Source organism: Podarcis tiliguerta (assembly GCF_965153285.1).
Source record: "Podarcis tiliguerta genome assembly, chromosome: 7".
NCBI lineage: Eukaryota > Metazoa > Chordata > Lepidosauria > Squamata > Lacertidae > Podarcis > Podarcis tiliguerta.
This window is the reverse complement of record NC_139540.1, coordinates 36,267,686-36,286,544: the sequence shown is the minus strand read 5'-3', so window position 1 is coordinate 36,286,544 and position 18,859 is coordinate 36,267,686. Positions and strand designations below refer to the sequence as shown.

Genomic DNA, 18,859 nt, shown 5'->3' with positions numbered 1-18,859 from the left:
GAGCGTTGAGAATATTTTAAAAGCTGCCTGGGATGCATAACATTACACCAGATATTTGTCACCAAGAATACAATATTTACATATATAAAATATACACAAGCTTAGCAGCATCAAACAGTCTTTTGGGACAAACTAAAAGAATATCATTATTTTTTATGGTATAGTTATACTTCTGGCTCATTTCCAAGAACGGCTTTCTGTGGAAATCATTTCAAGTCTGGAATTATGCTGTTTGCTTGCAGCAACATCACAGGAACTGTAGTGAGCCATATGTTGCTACTTAGCAACTTAGTACATAAGTCCCAAAGCATGTACTGATTTGAAAATTGAACAGAAATGATAATTGTCAAGTGATGCTGTGAGGCAAGTTGTCTTGGATTACCAAGCTATGCAGATGTTTGATGTTATACTTTTTTCCTGATTGACAGTTGAGTTTTTACTTATGTTAGCCTAAAGGTGATGAATTGACTTTTAAAGCCTTAGAATAAGGCCCTTAGATGCCTCTATGAATATGAACACATTCTAGTGAACATAAGGAATTTGAAGTTCAGCTTTCTTAGTACATTCATCTTATTTCTCGTTGAGAAGTATAAATTCATGAGAAGCAGCATGAACATTTTTCATCTGTGGAATTTTCCTTTCTTGTCGCATTTTGAATACATGTATTTAAAGTTTAAAAGTATAGGCTGTAGATAACATTAAGTCATTTTCAGAGTATACCTGCTGAAAACAATGCACATGACAACCTCAAGTCTACTAGTTTCAATGGATATACTCTGAGTAAAATCATAAATACAGATTAATCCTACAACCAATAAAGGGCATTTTAGCATCCTTTTGGTAAATACCTGAGATGGTCCTGTGGCATAAAATGTGTAACCAACTTCTAAAAATACCTTAAAATATCCCAAGGAAGTGATACCTGGTGTTTTAATATGCATAGTATAGACATATCAGCAGAAGGAAAATGGCTCAGTTGGAAAATGTGGAGGTACATTCTTTGTTCAAAACTATTTAAGACAGACATAATGATTCTCTGAAAGGTAGCAGCTGCTTTGTAACAGCAATCATTCAGAGAGTTTGTACTTCTACAGTTTCAAACAAATTCAATTAGCCCTTGTGCTTCAAAGCCCTTAAGGCATGAACAAGATGATGCCTGGTTGCTTTAATCTAACACAGTACTGCTAAACTTGTCAAGACAGTTTTTTGGATGTAAAGGTTAAAGAAGAATATCCCACCCCCAATTTTTAATCAAACAGTTCTATTCAAAACTACGTGCAGAGTTTATAGCAGTCTTAGCCAAGCAAGTTCAATCATAGAAGTTCCAAAAGGAACTCTAAAATGAATTCAGCAGGCAACTGGGAAGTAATCTTCTGGGAACACTCTCTTTTTAAACACAGCTTTAAAAAAGAAAATATTTAACATCATGGCCCAGTCATGTTAAAGTTTGTTTAATTACAGAATGAACGGTATATATATATATAGTTGGTATATATATATATATATAAAACCACCCACCCACATACCCTTCATATATATATATATATATATATATATATATATATATATATATATGAATGAAAGTTGTAACATACTATGGATTATTACCTGCCAACATCAGAAAAAAATGTCTGGACTAGCCAGACCTGATTCAGCATGAACTTTTGTTTGCTTTTTAGTATTTTATTGTCTGGTCTGTTTTGTAACTCTGAAGGTCTGTGGTGGGTTAGAATTTATTGGGGGGAATAGGGTGCCCTTGCAATTGAATACACCAGTTCTTTAGACCAAACAGACCTGAACGTGATAAGTTAAGCAATTTGTGGCACCTGTGGCTTATAATGATGAAGTTGTCTGTAGTCAGATAAACAAATAGCATGCACCTGTAAAGAGGATTTCCTAAAGGTAAAACAACTGCTTGGGAATGATCATGCTGGCAAAACAGCTGCTTGCATTCTGGAGAGCAAACGAGGTAGTGTCTTCAACAACTGCCAACTCTGGCGTTTTATCAGTGCTATCTCATTAGCTGGAAACAAGGCTTAAATGCTTTGTTTATAAATTATGATTATTTCTGATTGCAGCAGTTACTGATAGTGCCACTCATTTGCAATGCAACTCTTTGAATTTGTTTAATTACAATTTGAAACAAGGCAGAGAAGATTAATTAACCCACCTGGCTGGCTGGCACGTACTCCTGGCTCGGCTCTGACATACTCATATACATGTTCTCACCGTCAAACTGCAAATGAAAAAGAAATAAATATACATTTATTTATCTATCTATCTGTGGATTAAAAATTAGCAACTTTGAACGCTTCTAGCGTCAAGTGACAAACGGTCGCCATTAAAAAATTATAGCTTGGTTTAAAAGATGTGTGACTGCAAGTGCACGTCTTGTCTTTGATGTTCCTGTTGTCATCCTTATTGACCCTGGATGCCAGTGATTAGGAGTAATTAGTGCTCTAGTAATTACAGCAGGCAATGAATGGTTTCCTTTCATCTGCAATCTGTTTTAAAACAAAATGGCTCATTTTGTGCACCATGTATACTTATTGCAGTAAGCGGTAGTGAATGGATTTTTTTTTTTTTACAAGAAAACCAGGATAATGGAAAAGTTTGAAAATGGCTCTTTACAGAATATATGTTTCAGTACTGATAAATAACAACTTATAATTAGTTAAATACTTATTAAATACCCATTTTAAAAAAGGAAAAAGCTTTAGAAATTTGAGGTGGTAAATATATGTAGCTAAACAAAGACATGTTAAGGCAACAGTTGACTTGATAGAGTGAAAATAAATTACTCTCTGCTACCTTAACTGAAATTACCATCCCCAAACTGATAGAATAGATATACATTTCATGTTACTCAATACAGTTGTGTGATAAATCTCTTTGTCAGTGTAACATTACATAATCTATTATATAAATACCATCAAGTACACAGAACTATGAAATGAAGACACCTTTTATCGCCAAGTGTTGTTTATTTCATACTTCATATTCCACTCTTAAGTATGCATCTAAATGTGCATGTAATTCTCATTGGTTTCCTACTTAACTTTAGAAGAAGATTAAGAGACAAATCCTGAGAATTGTACTATACTTGTTAAAATTGTTTCTCCACGGTATTGTTGGGTATATTTTGTGCAATTTACTCACAGGTGTAAGAGATCATATAAAGTTAGAGCAAGGAAGTAATGAAGTTTTTGTTTTGTTTTTTAAGTATATAACAAGGAGCCAGGATTTTATCCCAACAGCATTCAAGTTACAAAACCTACCTTTTGTACCAAATCACTTTCCTGTATCATGTTATTTTAGAGTACTAAACAATGCAATCCTATACAGTCTAATTAGCATTAAGCTCCATTGAGTAGAATGGAGCACAGTTCCAGGTGAATGTGGGTAGGATAACAGTTTTAATTAAACCAGTTTTTTTTTTTTTTGGGGGGGGGAGTTTTGGAAGCCTCTCTGGCTTGTTGTATCCAGTGTTTGACTTGTGCAAAGCTAGCCTTTTTAGATTGCAATCTTATACCCACTGACCTGGGAAACACAACTGGACTCAATGGGATTTGCTTCTGTGTAGACATGTATAGGATTGCCCTGTTATCATCCTTGACAAGAATTAAAATGACAGGAGTTAAAATTGAACTCTTTCCCAGCTTCCTCGCCATCCTTGTTCACTCACACCATTCCTGAAAACCATTTGCAGTAGGAGAAAGTAAAATCATTTTAATCTGCTGTACCTACAAGACAACAAATTGCCTACTACAAAACACAGCCCTAGACAGCCCAGAGAAAGTCTACTGACTCTGGAGTGAGGTTTTCTGACTCACAATTGTTTAACAATAGCAACAATGTCTTTTTCCTACCTAATCTAGGCTGTTGAAATGAAGGTAGCCAGGAGAGAACTTTTGTGTGAGAGAGCTGTGAATTCAGTTCCAATACTGAATAAAATAATAATCCTTGGATTTGGAATGTGCTCAGAGGCACCTAGTTCTTCACTTCTAGCTATATGTCTTTTGCACCACACTCTGGTTGGTAGATCCTGGATTTCTAAAAACAACCACCCCAAACTAGATCTAACAAGCCTGAAGTATGCTCATATATAAATGTTCAAATTCAGATTCTTATGTGACATTCTTAAGCCAAAAACCATTCCATTGGATTTAATGGAATCTACCTCTCAGTATGGGACTGTGCTGTTAATTTACTAGAATCAACTCATCAGCCAGACTGATGTCAATCCAAGAATATTTATAGTCCTCTGGCTTAACTGGTTTGACTACGCTTTCTTTAGCTATATGATACTTAGCCCGAGCTTATATATCTGGGCTTCCAAGTGCCATGCTAATGCTAGTTGAAACCCATTGTTATATGAAAATTAATATGATACTTCAAACATGATAAATTACTTCTGACAAATTTTCTTTTCACATTAAATTGGTACTGCATGAGCAGTTGGGTGAAACCAACAAGAAGGGGAAGAAGACTATCAGGAATCTGTAGCATGATTCCTAGTATGACTTGAAATGAATGAAGGATTCTATACACCTTGTAAATGAAAAAAATACTATGCAGTTAACACTGTACCCTAACATTGCAGTAGGACTTTTACTTGAAATTTGTATGGCAGAAAATAGTCAACCCTTTCTGCTCAAATCACTAAATATTTAATGTGGCATAGGAGTGGGTGGTTGTGCCTGCAACTTGGATTAAAATCTTATGCACACGAATTGATTTTTATCATGGTGCAAACCTCATCCTTCACAAATTGCCAGCATGCTGGCACATGGGAAGTGGAGCTTCAGTGCTGCCCTCCTGACACCAGAGTCACTGCTGCTTAGCTGGATGGGCCTAGGGCAGGATGGTGGTGAGGTTATGGCTATCTCTGTGCACAGGTTGACCACTGCTGAGATTCCTGCCATTACACTCATGTAGTCCTCATCTTGCTGTGTCTATACCCTAGCCCAGCCCTGCCAATGTCAGGAGGGTGACTCCACCCCACCACTGCTGGTGAGTTGAATCAGGTCATTAGCATGAGGGGATCTGAACTGCACCTCCTCAACGCCTGCAATTTGTTTGTGTCTGGAAAGCTTCCTTTTACTCTGATGGGACAATTTTGCCAACCCAAATTGTTGGTGTGTAGGTGCACGATCCAGATTGGAAGCACTCCGGGGGAGAATAATTAAAGCCTCCCTACCCTCGCTCCCCAAATGCTAGGTTTTCAGTCTGAATTTGACATGGCAATCTCTTAAAAGAAAACAATTGTAGTCAAGGGCAAATTATATGACGAATGTGTCATGTAACCTGGCTGTAAGACCCTTTAAGTACTGTGGAACATCCAAGCAGACATGCATTAACAGGATATTCCTCCTATACATGCCTATTCAGAAGCATGTCCCATTTAGTTCAGGTAACTGTGTTGAGAATTGTGGCCCAAAACAAGCTGTCCAACCAAGTTATTTGAATTAAAGACAATTTAGTACCATGTAATCAATGACTTAATTAGATTGTGCATTGTTGATGTGTACAAGTCCTTTAGAAGGCTATTATCCCCTCTAAAAACAACTAAAAATAAAATTAATTAATTAAGAAAAACCAGCTGGTGAGAGAAGCACTACTAATGGCAAGAATCCTCATCTGTTTTCAAAAATAGTGTGTCTGAGAACTAAAATCCAAACTGAGCTATATATATATATATTGAACAATCTGAATGTACCTGGTCAGCTAGAATGCTACATCTCAAAGACTTAATAGAAGAAATGTCAAGCTAGAATGTGAAGGACATGAAAGGTCTGCATATACTAAAGTTTCATATAATACAGTCAAGCAGAAGAAAATCAGGTGTAGGAACTATTACAGTGGGAGACCATCCATGGAGAGCAACAGAAAATAAAGTGTAAAACCAAGACTGATACAAAGAAAGAACATTATGAGCAGAATAACACTTAACAAATAGCTGTAGCATTTTTCCAGTTGGAGGTTAAAAAAAAAGTTGTGCAGATAAAATTTAGGGATTTTGATTGCTATGGTAAGTGAAATTCTGATACTTTGTACAATCTTGCCTTCTAATGGTTCCACCAGCTCAAGTTTTCAGGATCTGCACCAGAGTTGTTTCCCCAAAAAGTTTCTGCTATTTCTTCCCCATCAGTAAATTTTATTTCACTTCCTTGATAAAAAGGTCTAAAACGCTCAATTTGGGCTGCTGACCGTTTTGCCAAACTGCAATATGCAATATTCTGTATCAATGCTCTACATTCACTGCCAGCTAAGAGATCTGAAAAACGTCAGTGAAAGCTACCGTAAGTGTGCCCATTTGTATTACATGCTTGTTACTAGGTCACCAAACAAAGGATTTATGTTCTGGACAGATAATTAAAGCAGGGATGTTTACAGTCTATGTTATGCAAGTCCCAACTGTTGAATATACCCTTGTGTCCTTTGGCTGACCAACATAGGCAGACTAGTACTTACCCAACACAAACATTACTTAAAGGATGCAAGTATCCGACCAAAGACCTTGCAGTCCTAAAATGTACAAAATGCCTTTTCAGTGGTAGCCCAGTTGTAGAATACTCTCCAAAAGGAGGTACACTTAGCATCAACGTTCTCAGCTTTTCAGCACCAAGCAAAAATGTTGTTGTTTACCCAGGCATCTGGATCTTTGTGTGGTTTGTTGCTGTTTTTTTGGTGGGGGGGGGGCTATTCTTGATGTTCTTTTAGTTGGGTGGGGAGTGGTATTTTTCTTATTCTTGATTACTGCTGGATGAACACTTCTAGCATCATGCATGCTTTCATTGCTTTTGGCTATGTTATGGAATCTTTGCATTCTCAACTTGTTATAAGAAACTTTGAGACTTTTTTCACTAAGAAGTGATTAAATAAAGTTAATAAATAATATATTACCCTTGGTTGCAGTGCCAAATGGGAGAGCAAAGCCAACATTAACTCTCAAAGACTCAACTCCTGCATCAACAGATGAAAGAATATTTCAATTCTACCTGAGCTAGAATTATCAAGGTCACATATCTCACCAAGACTTTTCCCTTTTCGCTGGCCATGACAGCTGCAAACTATTTTTGTGATCTACCTGAAAACTATTAATTAATGTTATTATGGTGTTGCATTTGTGTTTGTTTGTATTATTTGAGTTGTTGCAACCTGCCCTGGGACCTTAGAGTGAAGGACGAGTAACAACCTAATACAAATAAGGAAACAAATAAATTGTTACCAAGGGTATAGGGGATGTCAGGTTCATTAAACAGATGTTTCTCAGCACTGTGATAGATGGGATGGAGATAGTTTCTAGGACGCTATGACAAGGGCTGTGTAGTTCCATAAGTTGAGTAAGGTAAAAGGAAAATAAATACAGTGGTAACTCGGGTTAAGAACTTAATTCATTCTGGAGGTCCGTTCTTAACCTGAAACTGTTCTTAACCTGAAGTACCACTTTAGCTAATGGGGCCTCCCACTGCCACCCTGCCACTGCCGCATGAATTCTGTTCTTATCTTGAAGTAAAGTTCTTAACCCGAGGTACTATTTCTGGGTTAGCGGCATCTGTAACCTGAAGCGTCTGTAACCCAAGGTACTACTGTAAGGGTAATTGCAGGATTATTGTCAGAAAGAAACATCAACTGTGATGGCTTTCACATCTCTGTGGAAGAATGTTATAATACAGCAGCAGGAATTCAAAGGTTTGTGAATGGTATTAAGGATGGGAGGGGGAGATAAACCTGAATACCTCCTGTGACACAAGAAATATGGATGTGGAAAACATAAGCAGTAGAAGAATTAAGGGAAGGTGCACATGAGATCCTGCTGGGTTGAGATATGTTCTACCTGGGTTCAGACACTTAAGACTGGAATGGCCTATAAGTGAGACTCCTCACAATGATCGTGATGGAACCAACAGGTGCTGCAAGAAGGTCTTCCCACAAGAGAAACTGGCGATTTATTTGATGCAATTTCACTGTGAACAAAGCTATAGTGGATGACATCTCATTTGGCTGTCCACACCACTGAGATAAATACAGTGGTATTCTTATGTTATTTTAGACCCCGAGCTTAACAAGGGAAGAGGGCTTCTTTTGAAATGGTAATATCTCTTACTTCACTTACTTAGAAATGTGTTAAGGGAGCGCTGTGTCTTTGAGAATCCTCCTGCTCTTTATGCAGAGTGGGACCCTAGATGACAGCCAGGGCACTTACCCTGCTGGAACTAATGGGCTAAGAAGATATGGAAGCAACCCCAATTTTATATGTGTGTTCCTATTCACTGGAAGTAGGACAAGAGAGGTGTGAATTGGGAAGGTTCTCCACCTGAGTTCCTGTTAGGTAGGATTAACTATTTTCTTGGGTATTCAAGCAAAATTTAGCATCTGACTTGCTTTGCTATCATGAAAGGGTCTTTGTGGAGAGTTAAAAATTCTTAAAGAGACATAAGGCTATAAACTGGCTCTCCTTTGCACATACAGTATTGTCAAGTGATTAATGTTGATGTGACAAATGGCCCCAAGCGCACAGGTTGTCCTAAAAGGTCACATTTTCTTCTCAACATAAAGTGATCAACTTCCATTCTGCAAAGTTGCTACAGACATAGAGCAAGCAACTCAAATAAACCTATTTCCTGGAACATTATTCTTTTCCTTTTATTTTATTCCTGCTAGGATATTCTTCTTTAAATGGCTTAAGAATTCTAAACAGTCAGCACATTTTGATTGCTTATGCTGACTAAAAGTAGCCATTTTCACAAGTTTTAGATATAACTACATTTTTTGGCCTTCTAGCCAATATTATAATTTGATTTATTAGCTGCATATAATTTTCTTTAAAAAACACACAGGAAAGATTTTGCTCTATAGTGTAATTTGTTAGGAAGCACAGCATTACAAAATTCAAACACAAACACACACATACACACACACAGAGAGAGAGAGAGAGAGAGAGAGAGAGAGAGAATATGAACCATAACCACTTAGTGATCCTCTGTATTTTAATGTGTTTGGGGAGGGTTACTAATGTTTTTAACCTATATTTTCCTGTAAAACACTAATCCCAAAAAAGCTTTCAAAGTGCAGTCATTTAAAAAACAAACCCAAAGCTCAGATCCAGAAAGAGCAATTTCTAGGGTTTGCTAGTCAGAAATGGAAAAATATGGATGAAGCAAAGGTAGATTACAGAAGTAAATCATCTACTGATTAGGCTAAAGGGGAAAAATTGATCTTGTTACAGAAACCATTATAGCTAAAAACAGAACGGCTCTGTAAATGATATGTCATTATAAAACTGAAACAGAATCTTCTCCTAACTTGGCAATACTTCATGTGATTTACACAGCAGTATGAAATTTCCAAGTGAAGGTAAACAAAACAAACAAAAAACCCTAAAAGGCATGAGCCCTTGTTTCTGACAATACATCTATCTATCTATCTATCTATCTATCTATCTATCTATCTATCTATCTATCTATCTCTATCATCTATCTATCTATCTATCATCTATCTATCTATCTATCTATCTATCTAATCATCTCCTAGGGTTCATCTTAAAGGAGAAGTGCCACTGTATACAACTCTATCTGCTTGGCTTTTGTGCCGTATGGAACCCTGATCATGCAAAGTTCAGGTGCCTGTGCTCATTGTGTGGAGAGACACATTATGCCATGGGCAAGGCCAGTAATGTAGACTCCATTCCCCTTCTATTCATGGAATGCTCTTCTCCTATAACACACCTTAGCCTACCTCATGGTACTGCTGTTGTGAGGATGAACTGAAGTGGGGGAGAAATATGTTCACCACCTTCAGCTCCCTGAAGGAAAGGTGAGACATAGATGCAATTACTGGTAATAAATCAATAAGCCATGACTGCTGCGTTTCCCATGTCTCATGACTGTGGCATGTGTGATTGGGATTTTTTTTCTTTTTCTTTTTCTTTTGCTTTCAGCATTTATCAATTTTTAAAAGTTCAGAAAATGACTCCAGAACAAACATAGAGTCCTTTCTCAGGAGCATGCTTGTGAAAAATAATATGCAGATTAAGAACCCAATCTCATGTTCAGCTGCTCCACAAAAATAAAGATGTATATTTAATAGTTTTACATTAGTTTAAAAGCACATACACATTTTGATCATTAAGTAAATTGTTGTAATGCTGACAAAATTCTCCAGATCTAAACAGCATGATCCAATTTATGGACTATCGATACTATTGCTCCGCCATACTTCCATTTTTATTGTCGTTGCTTTTTAAAATTAAAGATCTAGACTTCTGAGCAAATACAAATTATATACAGAGCATACGATTTACATATTTTTTCTTACAGATTACCATTATGTATGATCATGTATGTGCATTAATTAAAAACAATCAGAAAAAGGAATCCTGATTCAATATTAAAATCATACCAACATTCCTTTTTGCCTTGCAATTTAATCACTTGATTATACATAGCACAAAAAAGAAGAATCATCTCCTAAACTGAAAGTGATCACCAGTGGGATTTCACCATTGGTGCCAGTTACGGTATATGGAAAATACCATAGAAGCTGCTTCTAGTCAACCACAAAGATCATATTATAGCACTGGTGGTGAAAACAATCCTTAAGAAACATAATTATTATTAAAATTATGAGTGTTTACTTCTCACTTAATTTGTTCTTATAGTATAGTTCTTATAGTACTTATGGAAATATAGAGGAGATGAATGTTTGGTTAAATGTGCAATACAAGCAGAATGAATTTTGAAGCCATAGAACAGAGGTCAAGCCTCCATTTCATTCATTTCTTGTACCTCTGACAGAAGTTAATGCAACACTTTAAGAGAGGTTGTAAGTCTGTTTAGCTTTCTGCCTTGAGCTGCATGTGTCAGTGCCTGGCTGAGTCTCAAAATTATTGTCATCTCTCTCTGCAGTGAATGAAGATGCAGCAATGAGCACAGCAGGCTAGCAAAAGCAGGATCAAACTAAGTGGAGGAGAAGGAGAGTCCAGACAGAGGCATGGTGAATATACCAGACACCACAGGGTGGGCTACCATATTGCTTAGTGTAAGGCTGTGGGCATGCAGAGGTGAACTATGCACCCTCTCTGTGGGATTTCATCTTCCTTTGACCTTGTGGGTTAAATGCATTTTTAAAAAGACCACTGAAATCCTGAAACACTGAATAAACTGTTTATTGAATATAGAGATGAAAGCAATCAGACACATCTGAAGAGGACAGGCAACACTGAAGCTGCCTCCCAATTCTGGCAGATGTGCTCAACCTTTCAAGGATAGATTAGTTTCGTAGAATCCAAAAAGCACCTTGTTGTAAATATCTTAGAGCAATAAATATGATCATTCATTTAAAAACAGAATTCACGGGAAGAGAAACTACTGCATTTTAAATGAGCAGCTTTTTTAGGTCTGTAAGTTCTGAAAATAAATGACAAGGACTGTTCCTCCATCTTTGCTTGTAAAACTAGGACCTGCTTCATGGTACCATCCATCTGTGTAATGACAATCGGCTGCTAGAAGGACAACCTTTTCTGCTATGGAACAACCTCATTCTGGAGCTGAGCAAGAATTCATCTTTGCTTGTCTATTTGGAAGGAATGGGGAAGCTTCTGGGTTTCCTTTTGTGTGTGTGTGCTTTCCATCTGGCATCTGGGATTTCCATTCAGGGGCATAGCTTTCAATAGGGTCATATACAGTATTAGTTCTTTCATTTATCTTAGTATCTTAGAAAAATAATCACAGTGATGATTCTAGTATTATCCCCTTCCCCCAGTTGTGAACCATTTAGAATACAGTTATACCTCTGGTTACAGCCACTTCAGGTTGCGTTTTTTTGGGTTACGGACCACCGAAACCCGGAAGTACCGGAACGGGTTACTTCCGGGTTTTGGCAGTCGCGCAGGCACAGAAGCGCAACCCGCGCGTGCGCAGACCCGGGTTGCGAACGCTGCAGGTTGCTAATATGCATCCCGTACAGATCACGTTCGCAACCCGAGCGTCCACTGTACATGGTGGGGAAAGTGGATATGCACTTCAAGCAAATATCAAAATATGTATTTTGGTAAGTCAGTAATAGATTAATTAAATGCTCTGCATCTTGGACCAACTTGTTATTTTCTTATATTAGCTCCTTTTGTGGGAGATATCACCATACAGGAAAAAATGTGGGTGACAGAGAGGGGCAGAGGCAGCCACCAACCTCCCATTCACCCAGAAGCAGAGGCCCATTACAGCAAAAAAAGCCTGCTTGCAGAACATTGAGCTTTGTGGTAGAGACAGCCATTAGCTTCCCAGCTGCACTAGCTTGCAAGCAGATATACCTAGCTAGCAGTGGTCATTCTGCAATGGGCCACCGCCATTGGATAAAGTCAACTCACAAGTATGCAAGTAGGGAGAGGCCTAAGTTATGGACGGCACCTGGGTGCCGTCATCAAGGGCAGGCTGCCCAAGTTCCCCCATGCCAGAGCCAAGTCTGTGTTAAACCAGCCAGATTATTCACTGCTTTTGCCTTTACAAGATCTTTCCCTTCTGTGTATTGAATTAATAGGATTTATTGAAGACCTACAGTTGTGGGGCTTCGCTAGGAACGTCTTTCAGACTACTGTACTACATGCACTGGGAACAACTCAGAAAAAGACAGAAATCCCACAGTGGCCTAATTTTGTCTTACACATCTGCAAGCAATATGGGGGGTAAAGCAGAAGCAACAGATTAAGCTGCTGTGTCCTAACCAACAACAGGGGGCCATTTTAACTGCAGCATTTCACTTTTTCCAGGTCAAGGCATTCTGAATCATTTAGATTTTTTAAAAAACGCTGCAAGCATCTCTCCACTAACCAAAGTGTTCAAGCTTAGCATCAAGAACTCTCATTGTATCTCATCCCCACAAAAGTCTAAGTATTTCAACAGAGTCAATAACTGTGTGTGTGTGTGTGTGTGTGTGTGTGTGTGTGTGTAAGCACAAAGCTTTACTTTGCCAATTATCTATATATCACTTCTGTCATTTTAATCCAGAGTTTCAGGTTTCTGTGCCATCTGCTGATTATATTCATATTGATTTGGAAACGGCCATAACGTAGTAGCAGTGCACATGCAGAAGATCCAAGGCTGAATCTCTGGCATCTCAAGTTAAGAATAAATAAATGATGATCGGGTAATGAGAGGGAACTCTGCCTGAGACTCTTGAGAGCTGCTGCCAGTTTGAGTAGATGGTACTGGGATAGATGGACAAATAACCAGACATGGTATAAAGCATGTCAGATTATCTGACATGTGAGAAGGAGAATATAATCTACAGAACATCCCCAAGCTACTCCACTTTCCTGAATAAGTATGCAAATCTGGAACCTCATTAAAAGAAGAACAAGCTTGTTCAATAGTTTAGGATAGGTGTCTAGCAGAGTCTTCATGTGGGACATTAGCTTGTCCAACATCCTTCATTAACAGAGTTAGCTTCTTTCCTTTAACTGTGAATTTGTACAATGTTTGCACAACATGCACCTAGATGTCTAGTAAATTTTACACACTTATTTATTTTAGCAGAAGCTGAACCGTCACTTTATAATCCTCCAAAAGTCAAAATAACCTGGCACCAAGCATCCTCCCTTGGCACTTTGCATTATGTTTTAGGGGAAAGAAAGTTCAGTGGTCACATGGTAGATGAGAACTCTTTATGAGTGAGAACTTCTTCATGCTGCCTATACTACAGTCTGGGATTTAATGAATTAAAGAAAAATAATGAATTTAAGAAATGCCAAAGGAAGAGCAGGCAATGTTTTGTTGAGACTAGCTGAGCTACGTCTTTCTTCTCTTCTAGATTTTTATCTTCTCACAATCCAAACCATGGGAGAGGCCACAGCCAGCATAGTTCTCCCTTCTGTGCAAAAATATATTGGGGAAGGGGTGTTTTTTGGTATTTATATATTTTAATTAATGTTATGTATTTTGATATTTTTACACAATGATAAAACCTATCTATGTTTATGTTTTTAAACGTGTTGCAGGTTGCTTGGAGACATTTGGGAAACCAAAACCAGAAAAGTCTAATAAATAACAATACTTCACTATTATGGAAACTACATTCTCCACAATCTCAAGTTTCTCCACTGCTACATATTTTTTTCCAAAAGAGTGAACACAATGTACAGGTGCAATTATGGCACACTACAATTCATGGGTGCACTGATATTTATTTCATAGATTTATATTCTGCCTTCTCAATCTGCAAATTCAGGGTGGCATACATAGGATTCTCAAGTATGCGTCTGTTTTCTCACCAGACTTGGCTTGTCAGTTGAACCTGGTGGCTGCATAAAGTACGTTGAAGGTCATATACACATTAAACAATTTTATCTTTTGTATGCAAAAGTGTGATGTAGTGGTTAGACACTTATACACTCCCCCCTGCCATTTAAAATGTAATAAACGCAGTGATATATTGATTAAAAAGCTACAGTATCATAAAGCAACCATTAACACAATATATAAATTGTGCAGCAGCACTACCGTTATAACCAGGAAAACTAATGCAATAATCCTGTCTGAATGCACTCTCTCTTGGGTAGATTCCTTGAATTTGGCGTTCCATTAATATCTTTAACTGACTCATCATGAAAGTGAATTTGTTTTTGTTAGAGGATGAGAAATGAGAAAAGGCTGAGGAAGGATACAGTTCAAATGACCTGCTTTCCCCAGTATCTATGTGGATAGTTAGTAACACAGAATCCATCTCACTAATTAAAACTTAACCACATACATGTATCTAGTTTCCTAACTTTGGGTTTTTCAGACACTTGAGTTAGCCACAATGAGTAGGATTTCTTGCAGACTGGCCAATATGCAGGGTAGCAGCCTAACAAGGCCACAGCAAGAAAAGTTCATATTCTGGCTTATTTTCCTTGGGAAAGTCTTTCTCATCTTCAATTATGAACCAAGAATGGTGCAAAGTCTTTTTTTTCTATTTTCCCAGAGGATATGATTACTTCACCTAGAAAAATAAGACTGTTCTCTAGCATTGTCGCACAGCTTCATTCAATGTGACCTTCAAGTGCAAGGGAAATATATTTCTGAAAACAATGCACATTTTGAAATTCACAGAATTAGAATATATAAGTCCTTGACCTCCATACAAAAAACTACAGAACCTGCATGGTTCTATCTAGGAAACAGTAGTTCAGCAGTCACGTTTATCTCTGAACCAAGCCTGGCAAAGACTGCTCATGTGACAAGTATACGTGAAGAATTCAGTTTCCCTGTTCTTTCCTCTCTCTTTTGGACCTTCCTTTTTGAGGTTCTGTAAACTGTGGTCATACCATTTTGTGGAACATGTAACAGTGACAGGTCAGTGAAATATTTATAACTTAAATATTACTAAAGGTCTGAATAAACAAAATGGTTTACACTAAATATCAATTGGTGTCACTATCCATCAACAAGCTTGATGTGACTTTTTCACAGAAAACAGATGTACATCAGCCCCACACCAGGGCTGGGTGATATATCAATATATCGTCCGAAACCAGTTTCAAGTCCATATCGTGATGTTGGTTTCATAAATTTTGACCTGGCAATACATCACGAATCATGATGTGTGAGAGTGCTATGCAAAAATCACAATGTGGGAAAAACTGTGAAGCCAGCCAATGCCTCTACATAGCTCCATCCTTATTTCAGATATTGTGTATATTGGTGTATCACGATGTTTAGCTGGTGATATACTGTGATGTTGGAAACCAGATATGACGCAGCTCTATCCACCACCAAGAAAGTTCTACCATATACCACCATAAATCTTACACAGTTCCATATTGGAATCTAAAGCCGGGTCCTCTTCTGAAGACCTCAAAGGATCTCCTTCTCCCCCTCTCAAGTTCCCCTCTCACTACACTTCCTTAGCAGACAATTAAGTCACACGCTCTTTTTTTACTGGTTTTATCGGAGAAGATGTGAGGCTGTGGCTCCCAGCAAGGTTTAGTTCCACTTACAAACACCCATCAAGTTGTGTGAGACAGATTTCACAGATAGGTAAGAACAGAGTCCATCGTGTGCTACTTCAGTACAGTCTCTAAGTAAATGGGGCTTACACATTTGGCAATGTGTCTTCAGTTTGAAGTCATAAAACTTGGAAAATTCAAGAAGAGTTCCCTACTTAAGCCTACCAGAGGCAGTTCACTACCTAATTCTGCCTTAGAAACATCCCAGAAAGATAATTCACAACTTTATTGGTAACTTATTCTAGACTAATGTCCATTATTTATATTTTGAGAGCTAACCTAAATTTTCTTTGTTACAGATTGAGTCCTCTAATCTCCATTTCCTCAGATACTGTGATAAACTGTCACCTTGTCCTTCTTCATAAGAACCCTCTGGATACTCAAACTGCCTTCTTTCTTCCAGGCTAAAAACACCTGTTTCCTTTGCCTCACTTAAATAGTTTTCAGTAGGGTGACCCTTTACAAGCCAGAACAGCCAGAATACTGATTTAAAAAGCTAAACAGATATTCACCACATTACAGGGCATCACAGTGGAACTCTAGGTAATGCAGAAAGCAGTGTGAATTATGTATCTGATTTTATTTCATGCTGCCAGACACAGCCCACTGAAAATGCGCAACCAGGTTTCTTTCAGGAATACAAAGTAAAAGCAATGTCATGTATTATGCTACAGCAGGAAATTCTGTGTCTTACACAGGATTAGCTGACAGATTTATCAAGCAGCCTCCAAGGAACATGGAGTTCAAGACTGAGCTCATCAATAATACATAAATAAACTGAGCAATTAGGTACAAAGTGGCTACCTTGTCAGACAACTTATTAACCAATAAATGGTTCATACGGAGCTCTGAGTGTGAAGAGAGGTGAGCGAAGACCTAGAAGGAAGCCCACAGGAAAGAGTTGCACAAGAACATAGGAATGTATAAAGAGCTCTCCTGGATCAGGCCATTTAGTCCAGCATCCTGTTCGCAGTGGCCAACCAGATGTCTGTGTAAAGTCCAAAAGCAGGACCTGAGCACAATTTCCAGAAACTGGCAAAGGCATCCTGTCTCAAGGCTTTACCCCCTGACCATCAAAACAATGTCCGAGCAGCAGACATGAGGATTTTTTCCAGGAGGCAACTGTAAAGCTTGCTTGGCAGTCATTGCCAAAACAAAACGCTTAGCAAGAGTCAACTAGGAGGAGGCTTTTTGCTCTCTTAGCACATTTGGAGGAAGATGGATAAGGCACAAACTCACAGCAAAGACCTGACTTCTATATCCTTGCAGAACGACCCCTCTGGATTGTCCCAGCTGAACAGAAGCACCAAGAACCATCTGATCATAGTATCAAGAATGATAGCATTTTGCCCCCTGAACAAGATGTACACATGGCTGGTGTATATATTTATGAGCTTTTTCCTCATTAAAGTATGGGAATAATACACACTTAAAGACTGAGTTGAATACCAAAGGGACAAAGTATTATTAATTAATTATGTTTCTATACAACCCTTCTCCCGAGGCTCACAAGGCGGTTTAAAAAATAAAAACACAAAAATACATAACACAGAAACAAATAAAAACAATGCTCTTTTAGTATGCACGAGTAGCAAAACAGAAACAAAAACCTACCATAATAAGCTTCAAAATTCTATAGATTATAAAAATGGCACCCATTGAGCTAACTTAAAACTTTAAGACATGTACCTGACAAGGTCCATGAATGTGCCAGATTTCAAACCCATCCAATAAAAGTTAACACAGATAGAACAAGTTAAATAGTGCTTAAAACTGACATGTTGGCTCCCAGTTTACTCATTTTTTTAAACTGGCAAATTACATATTTATTTTTTATTATGGGAGAAACTACTGATGTAATTCTTTGTTCAGTCTTTGAAAGTAAGGCAATTCTTCATTGGTTTAGTAAAGATCTGAGCAGTTGTTTGAACATTATTAAGATTTTCCTGCCCCATTGAAGTCTGTGGCAGCAACTTCTGGCAAAATATGGTAGTGCATGCACAGACTGATTTTTGAAGCAAAAATGTTGCCAGAACTACAATACTGACAGAGGAAGCCACCTAGTGGATGACATACATAATGCCTATTCCTTTAATTATTGAATATAACAGTATGGTACAGTCATTAGATGAGGGTGGGGTCTGTGACAATTTTAAAACAAACAAAAAACTTGAGAAACTGTCATGGGCACCCTGCCACCATAGAATCACACACACCAGAACCATACTACTACACACAAAACCTACCGACTGCAAAATCTTTGCAACCACACAGACACAGGCATGTAGTCTCATAAATTTAGGTCAAATTGATTAGATTCATAAAGATATGGAGGTGGTTTCTGCAGTTGTATGCAATTTTTAGAGGGAATCCAATGCAAAAACCATAGAAATCTCAGAGGAAACCTCCATCAGCTCCAGCTAGCATGGATGATGGAAGTTGTGCTTCAGATTAGCCACAAATGCTCTAGATTGTTCATGAATGTATTTAAAAGCACAAAGCCCAATACAGATCCTTGGGGGAACCCACTTCTTACAGTCCTTCATTATGACAACTGTCTATTTAATTCCTACTCTCTGCTTCCTGCTGTTTTACCAGTTACAAATGCGTAAGATCTGCCTCTTATCCCATGATTGCTAAGTTCAGGAGCCTTTGGTGAACAACTCTGTCAAAACCTATGAAAGTCCCAGTTTACAGTGTCTGCTGAACTACCAGTATCCACACTGACTTTCCTTCAGACCTATTCCATAAAGCACACAGCAGGCAAGGAAGACTGATTATCTCCTTTATGTGCAGAAGGTCCTAATTTTGATTCGTAGCATCTCCAGGTAGGAAACCCTGGAAAGCTGCTGCCAAGCAGTGGAGAAAATATTG

The 18,859-nt window shown here is 38.1% G+C and overlaps 1 protein-coding gene across 3 annotated transcripts in view; it reads right to left on the bottom strand.

The window, feature by feature from the left end:
* TOX (thymocyte selection associated high mobility group box) overlaps positions 1-18,859 on the bottom strand; it is a 182,797-nt gene that overhangs the window by 79,087 nt on the left and 84,851 nt on the right. For all 3 annotated transcript variants that reach the window (XM_083451149.1, XM_083451150.1, XM_083451151.1), the window contains exon 2: positions 2,171-2,236. In XM_083451149.1, the coding sequence (XP_083307275.1) occupies positions 2,171-2,236 (66 nt within the window). The remainder of the gene's footprint in view (positions 1-2,170; positions 2,237-18,859) is intronic.